The sequence below is a fragment of the Empidonax traillii genome, unplaced genomic scaffold (genome assembly GCF_003031625.1).
Source record: "Empidonax traillii isolate 1590-97213 ecotype Southwest subspecies unplaced genomic scaffold, ASM303162v1 scaffold2114:size46232, whole genome shotgun sequence".
Classification (NCBI taxonomy): domain Eukaryota; kingdom Metazoa; phylum Chordata; class Aves; order Passeriformes; family Tyrannidae; genus Empidonax; species Empidonax traillii.
In genome coordinates this window covers 34,532-43,160 of record NW_020957307.1, presented here as the reverse complement: position 1 = coordinate 43,160, position 8,629 = coordinate 34,532, and the positions used below count along the sequence as shown (strand labels likewise).

Genomic DNA, 8,629 nt, shown 5'->3' with positions numbered 1-8,629 from the left:
GGCACTGGGGGGAGCTTGGGGGGCTGCTGGGGGGGCTCAGTGAGGGGAGCCAGTGCTTTGAGGGGCTGCTGATGTGGGGACTCGATATAGGGACACGAGGTCCTCAGGGAGGTGCTGGATGGGGGGGCTCAATGTAGGGGTGCTGATTCTTGAGTGGGCTGTTGGGGGGGTTCGAAAGGGGGGTGCTGGTCCTTGTGGTGCTGCTGCTGGGGGGGCTCAGTGTGGGGATGCTGGTCTTTGGGGGGTGTCACTGCCGGGAGCTGTCCCCGTGTGAGTGCTGTGTCCTGGTGGGAGGGTGTCACTGCCAGGGGGTGTCACCCTGTGGGTGCTGGGGGGCGGTCTCAGTGACGGAAGATATCCCCGTGTGGGTGCTGAGTCCCTGAGGGTGTTCCCGTGTGGGTTCTGGGGTGTCACTGTCGGGTGTCCCCTTGTGGGTTCTAGGCTGTCACTGTCCGCGGATGTCCCCGTGTGGGTCCTGAGGGTGTCCCCGTGGAGGTTCTGGATTGTCACTGTCCAGGGGTGTCCCCGTGTGGATTCTGGGGGTGTTCCCGTGGGGGTTCTGGAGGTGTCACTGTCCGGGGGCGTCCCCGTGTGGGTCCGGGGGTGTCAGTAACACGGGGTGTCCCCGTGTGGGTCCGGGGGTGTCAGTAACACGGGATGTCCCCGTGTGGGTCCGGGGGTGTCAGTAACACGGGATGTCCCCGTGGGGGTCCGGGGGTGTCAGTAACACGGGGTGTCCCCGTGTGGGTCCGGGGGTGTCAGTAACACGAGGTGTCCCCGTGGGGGTGCTCAGTCCCTGAGGGGGTCTCACCGTCCCCTCCGGGCCCGGCGGGCGGGGACGAGTCCCCCGTGAGGACCGTTTCTCCCTCACGGGGGAGAAACGTCCCCGTCTCCCTCTGCCCCATCCCCGCCGTACCCGGGCGGTCCCTGTTCCATCCCCGCCGTTCCTGGCCCCATCCCCGCCGTTCCCGACCCCATCCCGGCGGTTCCTGGCCCGGTCCGGGCGCAGGGCGGTGCCGGAGGAGGCGGCCCCGGGTCCCCTCCCCGCTCCGCCGCTTCCGCCGCCGCCGCCGCCCTGGGCCGGGCGGGCCCGGCGGGGCCGAACGGGCGGCGGGGCCGCCATGAAGCCGAGCGGGGGTGAGCGGGGCCGGCGGGGGCCGGGGGGCGAAGGGGGGTGCTGGGGGTGACGGGGGTCTCGGGGTAACGGGGGCTTTGGGCTGTTGGGGCTGCCGGGGGGTCGCGGCTCTCGGGCTGACGGTGCCGCCGCGCAGAGGAGCCGGTGCTGCTGGCGGAGCTGAAGCCGGGCCGGCCCCAGCGCTACGACTGGAAATCCAGCTGCGAGACCTGGAGCGTCGCCTTCTCCCCCGACGGGGCCTGGTTCGCCTGGTCCCAGGGACACTGCGTGGTCAAGCTGATCCCCTGGCCCCTGGGGGAGGCCGAGCTGTGAGTGCGGAGTGCGGGGGCCACGGGGCCATGGAATGGTTTGGGTGGGAAGGGACCTTAAAGCTCAGCCAGTGTCACCCCCTGCCATGGGCAGGGACACCTTCCGCCAGCCCAGGTTGCTCCAAGCCCCGTCCAACCTGGCCTTGGACACTTCCAGGGATCCTGGAGCAGCCACAGCTTCTCTGGCTAACCTGTGCCAGGGCCTCCCCACCCTCACAGCCAGGAATTCCTTCCCAATAGCCCATCTATCCCTGGCCTCTGGCAGTGGGAAGCCATTCCCTGTGTCCTGTCCCTCCATGCCTTGTCCCCAGTCCCTCTCCAGCTCTCCTGGAGCCCCTTTAGGCCCTGCAAGGGGCTCTCAGGTCTCCCTGGAGCCTTCTCTTCTCCAGGTGAACCCCCCTAGCTGTCCCAGCCTGGCTCCAGAGCAGAGGGGCTCCAGCCCTGGCAGCATCTCCGTGGCCTCCTCTGGACTCTCTGCAGCAGCTCCATGGCCTTTTGATGTTGTGACCACCGAGCTGGAGTCAGCTCTGCGGGGGGATTTCACCTGAGGAGGCAGAGGGGCAGAATCTCCCCAGCCTTGATTGATACCAGGGTTGCCCGGTTTGAGGTGGAGAGGGGGGTCTGTTCGGGGGGTCTCGGGGTGAACACCCATCCCTGCTTCCCCCCAGGAGCTGCAAAACCTCGGAGCGCAAGAGCCGGGGAGGAAAAGCCGAGCCCAGGACCCGTGGGGGGGCCAAGGAGAAGACCCTGGAGTGTGGGCAGATCGTGTGGGGCCTGGCCTTCAGTGCCTGGCCGGCGGCTGAGGAGGGAGACACGGATCCCACCTGTGCCCTGGGGCTTCCCTGCCTGGTCCTGGCCACTGGACTCAACGACGGGCAGATCAAGGTCTGGGAGGTGCAGACAGGTGAGGGGGCCTTGCTGTCGTGGCTTCAGGCTGCTGTCCCTCTTCAGGCTGCTGTCCCTCTTCAGGCTGCTGTCTCCCATGGAAGGAGATCCCATCTCCATCTTTCCACAGTACCTCCTCTGCCCTGTTCCTGGGCATGAGGGGCACTGCTGCGGAGGGACGGCGCTGAGGATGGCTGTTATTCTCAGGGCACCTCCTCTTCAGCCTCTTGGGGCACCAGGATGTCGTCAGAGACCTGAGCTTTGCTCCCAATGGAAGTCCCATCCTTGTGTCGGCCTCACGGGACAAGACCTTGCGTGTGTGGGACCTGAGCAGAGACGGTAGGAGCCTGCAGGGTGTGCAGGGACAGCCCTGGCTCAGGAAAGGGGGGGGAATCCACCTTGATGTTGGAGAGGACCTTTGGGGACACTGCTTGAGACAGAAAGGGACAGCCCTGTGACAGGGAGCAGAACTATCCCCTTCCAGGTGGGGCCTGGGAGGTGCAAGAGAGGGTTGCAATTAGGCAGAGCTCGGGAGCCCCCAGGGAACCCCCAACTCAAGCTGGTCAGAGCACAGTGCCAATAATGCCGAGGCTGGAGGTTTGATCCCTGCAGGGACCATTCACTGACAAGCTGGACTCGATGATCCCTGTGGGTCCCTTCCAGTCAGAATATTCTGTGACTGTGCGAGTTGCTGCTGGGAGCTGGCTGTCCTGCTGCCCTCAGGTGACACATGTGCTGTCCCCAGGGCGGCAGGTGCAGGTGCTGGCTGGCCACGTGCAGTGGGTGTACTGCTGTTCCATCTCCCCGGACTGCAGCATGCTCTGCTCCGCCGCTGGAGAGAAGTCGGTGAGTCCCCTGCAACGGGAGCCATCCCTGTGTCCCGCTGAATCCATCCTCCATGTCCCCCGGCACGAGGAACCTCCCGGGGACAAGGGGCCTTGCTGCTCAGCCATCTAGGCCCCGCGTGGAGCTGGGAGGTGCTCCCAGCCTGATCCCCGTCCCTGTCCCTGTCCCACAGGCGCTGCTGTGGAGCATGAGGTCCTACACCCTGATCCGGAGGCTGGAGGGGCACCAGAGCAGCGTGGTGTCCTGCGACTTCTCTCCGGACTCGGCGCTGCTCGTCACCGCGTCCTACGACGCCTGCGTCATCATGTGGGACCCCTACACCGGGGAGCAGCTCCGGACCCTGCGGTGCGGGGAGGGGGACGCTGTGGGAGGGGGCACAGCAGCGCCATGGGGGGCTTTTAGGGCCCTCCTAGCTGGGCACGGCCACCGTCTCTGTGTTGTGGCACAGAGAGGGGGACACACTGTCAGAGGAGGCAGAGCAGTGCTGCCACAATGGTGATTTTTAGGGATGGATGTGGCTTTCCCTCCTACCTGGGCACAGCAACCACCTCTGCACTGTGGAATGGAGCCAGGGGACACCATGGGATGGCACAGAGCAGTGCTGTGAGGATTTTTAGGATGAATGTGGCCTTCCCTCTTAGCTGGGCATGGCCACCATCTCTACACTGTGGTATAGAGAGGGGACACACCGTGGGAGGGGACAGAGGAATGCCATGGAGGATTTTAGGGCTGGATGTTGTGTAGGTTTTTAGGGCTGGATGTGGCTTTCCCTCCTCGCTGGGCACCACCACCCCCTCTCCCCTGAGCCCAGGGGCAGGATGGGGGGCTGGCTTGGCAAGCACTGGGGAAGGGGCTCCTGGCAGCCCAGGGCTGACCCTGGGATGTTCTCCCCCCACAGCCACGTGCCCCTGCACTCCACGCTGGATTACAGCAGTGACATCCACAGCAGCTCCCTGCGCTCCGTCTGCTTCTCCCCAGAGGGTCTCTACCTGGCCACAGTGGCAGATGACAGGTGAGTGAACCCCCCTGGGCACACAGGAGGAGACCAGAACAAACCAGGAGCTCAGGACGTGGGGAATAGACCTTGTGTACCAGGTCCCCAGCGATTCCTGGAATAGGGAAAAGGGCAGGCTGTGGCCAGGGCCCTGTCACCCCTTGGAGCAACGAGCCAGGGCCCATGTCCTCCTCCTGCATGTCATGCCACCCTCACTGCACCCCTCAGCACATCACTCGCTGTGCAGGGGACAGACCCAAACCCATGGGAAGCAAATCTGTTCTCCAGTGTTTGTGCCCTCAGGCGATCCCAGAGGCTTTGTTCTGGCAGCAGGCACTGCGTGAATGTGGACCTGGCATTGCGTCCTCTCCCTTCCTCCACAGGCTCCTGAGGATCTGGGCGTTGGAGCTTCGCTCTCCGGTGGCCTTTGCTCCCATGACCAACGGTCTGTGCTGCATCTACTTCCCTCACGGAGGTTTCATTGCCACAGGGTGAGTCAACAGCAGGAGAGGGCGGGGAAACAAGTGGCTGCTCCCTCCTCCTGCAGCTCTGGCTCCACTCCGGGCTTCCCTGGGGGTGCAGGATGGTTTTCCTGGGCTGTGGCAAGCTCGGGATGTTTTGGGGGGTGGCTGGAGCTCCCTGCCCCGTGCTCATGGCTGGTTGGACGCCGTTGCAGGACCAGGGACGGCCATGTGCAGTTCTGGACGGCCCCGCGGGTGCTCTCGTCGCTCAAGCACTTGTGTCGCAAAGCCCTGCGCACTTTCCTCACCACCTACCAGGTCCTGGCGCTGCCCATTCCCAGGAAGCTGAAGGAGTTCCTCACTTACCGGACTTTCTAAGGTGGCAGGGAAGGCGGAGGCACGGAGGGGAGGGCCCTGTGCCCGGTGGCAGGGCCGGAGGCACTGCAGGAACGCTGAGCCGTGAGCCGTGGGGGAGCAGAGCCGCCGCTCCCCCGCTTTTCGGGGCCGTGTGTGGGGCTGTGGAGGTTTTTTTTTTCGGTGTAATAATACTAAAACCCAGCAAAAACACGTGCAGAGGGCGAGGGGCAGAGCTGGGAGGGGACGCAGGTCCCCCTGTCCCCGCTGGCTGCAGGGTTTGGGTCAGGTGCTTCTGCTTCCAAGTGCAATGGTGTGGGGTGGAGGCCGAGCGGGGCTCTTGTCACTCGTACGAGTTGGGGGCTGAAGTGCTCCCAGAACACCCTCCTGCCCTGGGGTCGGCGCTCAGTCCCACTGGAGCGTGGGCTGTGCCGCTCCCCCGCTGCGGGCAGGAGCTGGACAAGCCCAGGCAGGTCTCTGTGGACTAAATAAAAACTGGTTCCTCCTCACGTGTCCTGGCTCACAGAACTGCCCTGGGGTGCCTGGCAGAGCAGCTCATGTCCAGGTGGGACACGAGGCTTCACTCCACCCCCAGCTCCCGTTCCTTTGCTTTTATTCCATGTTGGAGCGTGGCACTGAAGCAGCCCAATCCCCAGACACGCTGAGCATGGAGCAGTGGTGTGGCGTGGGTGGTTTTCCCCCTCCTCCAGCACATTCCCTGTGCATGCTGGAGGGCTCAGTCGAGGCTGGGATGGAGAAGACAGGGAAAGTCTCCTCCAAACATTCCCAGGAGGTTCTTTTTCCCTTGTGGACAGCTTAACACAGAAAGCTGGTGGTTCCCTAACCCAGGAGGGAAAAGCAAGACCAGTGCAACATGCTGGGCTTTAGAGGCACCTGTATTTCCTGATGCAGCTTGGGAATAACACTCCTGTGTCCTGGCTGCGGGCTCCAGGCTTCCAAAATGGGAAGGGAAAGCTGCAGGGAGCAGCTCCAGCTCCATCCCTCCCATCCCCAGTGAGATCCAAGCAAGGATCCACCTAGCAGGAGTCAGGCTTCGGCCACCACCAGGTCCCTGGTGACTTGGAAGGCAGCGATGAGGGAGCTCAGCTGGATCTTCTCGCTGGTCCCAGCGGCCAGGCGGTACCTGGAGCAGGGGCCAAGGGCAGGGCTGGGGGTTTGCACCCACGGGGGTGCCCCCCAAAGACCCCAGAGCAGGGCTGGGGTCTGCCATGGTGCCCACCAGGACCCTGGCACGGGGGGGGGGTGACACTTACTCGATATCTGCCATCTTGATCAGTAGCTGGATGCGGATGGAGGGTGGGAAATCCACTGGGGAGAGAAGGAGACACATCAGTGTGGGCCGGGGGGGAATGTTTGACCCCCTTCCCCCCAGGTCAGCCAGGCCCCACCGTGTCCCACCTCTGTGCACAAAGAGGTGGATCTCGGTCAGGATGTCCTGCAGGGCCAAGCCCTTCAGTGTCTTCAGCTCCGTGATTTCTGGGATGGCAGCGAGTCAAGGCCTTCCTTCCAGGCTATTCCCTGCCAGATCCCACTCCTCATCCCTGTGACAACCCCGAGGAGCCTCCCCAGCGAGCCTCACCCAGCCCAGCCACAGCGGGACGTCCCAGGATCGAGATCCCTGGGAAAGAGCCGGATTTATCCAGGCAGGCAATAACCCTCAAGGCAAAGGATACTTCGATAGGCAGTGGAGAAGTCCTGGTTGAGCATCCAGTCGAGGATGTTGGCGATGTCAGACTTGAGGGGGTGTCCCGTGCACGTGTAGACGTTCTCCTCCGTCACCTTCCCGAAGGCCATGGAGGTGCTCTGAGGGAGAGGAGGGATAGAGGAGGGATCAAGAGGAAGGATGAAGAGGCCCCCCCCTCCAGGCCAGGTGCCAGCCACGGTCCCACCTGCAGGATGTTGAGGGCCCTGCGCATGTCACCGCTCGAGAGGGTCACCAGAGCCTTCAGCCCGTCCTCCGTCACATCCACCCTGGAAAACGACACGGGGGCTTCACGGGGAGGCGGAAACAGCGGGAATCCCAGCCCGGGGCTCGGCTCCACGCCGGGAATGGGGGTGAGGAGGGTGCCCCTTGGCCCCCCGCTGACCCCTCCTGCAGGATGACGTGCTGGAGCCGCGGCACCATGAGCTCCGGGGTGAGGGGCCCGAAGCGGAAGCGGGTGCAGCGGGATTGCAGGGCGGGAATGATCCTGGACAGGTAGTTGCAGATGAGGCAGAAACGGGTGTTCTCGGTGAACTTCTCAATCACTGCCAAGAGGAGGGAGCAGAGGATGGGGCTTGACTGCTGCCCCGTCCCGGCTCCCAGCCTGTGCCAGGATGGGTGAGGCTGGCAGGGTGCCCACGGTGTGGGATGTCCCAGGGTGAGGGATTCCCAGGGTGTGGGATTTCCCAGGGTGTTGGATTTTCAGGTGGGATTGCCAAGGGGTGGCATTCGCAGGGTCCGGGATTCCCAGTGTGGGATTTCTAGCATGGGATTCCTAGAGTGGGATTCCCAGGGTGTGTGATTCCCAAGGTGTGGGGTCCCTCACCTCTCCTCAGGGCATTCTGGGCATCCTGGGTCATGGCATCAGCCTCATCCAGGATAACGAGCTTGAAGCCTTTCCTTAAAAAAGGGGGAATAAAGGGAGGGAGTTTGGTACCAACTGTGGGTTTGATGCTGGAAAAGGGGGAGCTGGGATGTTTATTCCCAGCTGGAGAAAGGGGAGCTGGGATATTTATTCCCAGTCTGACTCCTGGGAGCCCTCCTTCCCCTTCGGACTGGCATCCATATCCTTACCACCCTCATCCCTCTGGGCACATCCTGCCCCTGCTTCCCCACCCCAGGACCCCCCAGATCCCAATCCCAATCCAAGTGCCAGGGAAAGGGGGTTGCCAAAGGGACAGGGAGCTTTGGGAAGCACAGACATCCCACTCACTTGAAGATGGTCCTGGTGCTGGCGAAGCTCAGGATAGGCCCCCGGACGATGTCGATGCCCCGGTCGTCGGAGGCGTTGAGCTGGGGTTGGGATATGGATGGGGTGGGTCTGGATCCCTGCTGTGGGGGACACCCCAATCCCATCCCACCCCATCCCATCCCATCTTCCCATTCCATTCCACCCCATTCCATCCATACCACTCCATCCCTTATCTCATCTCACCCCATCCCATCGCATTCCATCCCTTCTCTTCCCATCCAATCCAACCCACTCCATACCTCCCATCTGACCCCATTCCATCACATTCCACCCCATCCCATCCCTCCCATCCCATCCATACCACCCCATCCCTCCTTTCTCTTCCAATCCATCCCATTCCTCCCCATCCCATTTCTCTTCCCACCCTAGCTTATCTCTTCCTGTCTTGTCCCATACCACCCCACACTGCCCCATCCTGTTCCTTTTCTTCCCATCCCATCCATCCCCCTCCATCCGTTCTCATCCCATCCCCCTCTATCCCATCCCTTCTCTTCCCATCCAACCAATCCCATTGATTCTTTCTCATTGCATCCCACCCTCCTCCCTCCCATCAGATCCCACCCCATTCCATTCCTTCTCTTCCATCCATCCAACCCACTCCATACCTTCTCATCCCATCCCATCCCATCCCATCCCACCCCATCCATCCCTTCTCATCCCATCCCACCTCA

The 8,629-nt window shown here is 63.0% G+C and overlaps 2 protein-coding genes across 4 annotated transcripts in view; one reads left to right on the top strand and one right to left on the bottom strand.

Moving 5' to 3' along the window:
* The first annotated feature begins 1,093 nt into the window (after window positions 1-1,093).
* Window positions 1,094-5,496, top strand: WSB2 (WD repeat and SOCS box containing 2). Of its 2 annotated transcripts, none has more exons than XM_027909419.1 (9): window positions 1,094-1,137; window positions 1,272-1,443; window positions 2,115-2,347; window positions 2,536-2,667; window positions 3,074-3,174; window positions 3,347-3,519; window positions 4,073-4,186; window positions 4,552-4,659; window positions 4,845-5,496. In XM_027909419.1, exons 1-9 carry the CDS (start codon window positions 1,122-1,124, stop codon window positions 5,005-5,007), a joined length of 1,212 nt encoding a protein of 403 aa, XP_027765220.1. In that variant the 5' UTR covers window positions 1,094-1,121; the 3' UTR covers window positions 5,008-5,496. The 2 variants fall into 2 exon arrangements, with proteins under 2 accessions (XP_027765220.1, XP_027765219.1); XM_027909418.1 differs by having other exon boundaries at window positions 2,112-2,347.
* A 365-nt stretch (window positions 5,497-5,861) lies between these two features.
* RFC5 (replication factor C subunit 5) overlaps window positions 5,862-8,629 on the bottom strand; it is a 4,341-nt gene continuing 1,573 nt past the window's right edge. Inside the window, exons 4-11 of one of the 2 annotated variants that reach the window (XM_027909421.1) lie at window positions 7,920-7,999; window positions 7,533-7,606; window positions 7,092-7,251; window positions 6,894-6,975; window positions 6,678-6,807; window positions 6,403-6,480; window positions 6,258-6,312; window positions 5,862-6,127 (exon numbers count right to left, since the gene is read on the bottom strand). In XM_027909421.1, coding sequence (XP_027765222.1) covers window positions 6,031-6,127; window positions 6,258-6,312; window positions 6,403-6,480; window positions 6,678-6,807; window positions 6,894-6,975; window positions 7,092-7,251; window positions 7,533-7,606; window positions 7,920-7,999 — 756 coding nt within the window. In that variant the 3' untranslated portion in view covers window positions 5,862-6,030. Of the gene's footprint in view, window positions 6,128-6,257; window positions 6,481-6,677; window positions 6,808-6,893; window positions 6,976-7,091; window positions 7,252-7,532; window positions 7,607-7,919; window positions 8,000-8,629 lie in introns of both variants that reach the window. The other variant, XM_027909420.1, reaches the window with a different exon arrangement.

What these genes read in the sequence shown, in the direction of transcription:
- WSB2 (XM_027909418.1), top strand. An exon ending in GAGCAGCTCCGGACCCTGCG is followed by an intron (nt 3,520 to 4,072) that starts GTGCGGGGAGGG and finishes CTCCCCCCACAG; the next exon opens with CCACGTGCCCCTGCACTCCA. An exon ending in GGAGGTTTCATTGCCACAGG is followed by an intron (nt 4,660 to 4,844) that starts GTGAGTCAACAG and finishes ACGCCGTTGCAG; the next exon opens with GACCAGGGACGGCCATGTGC.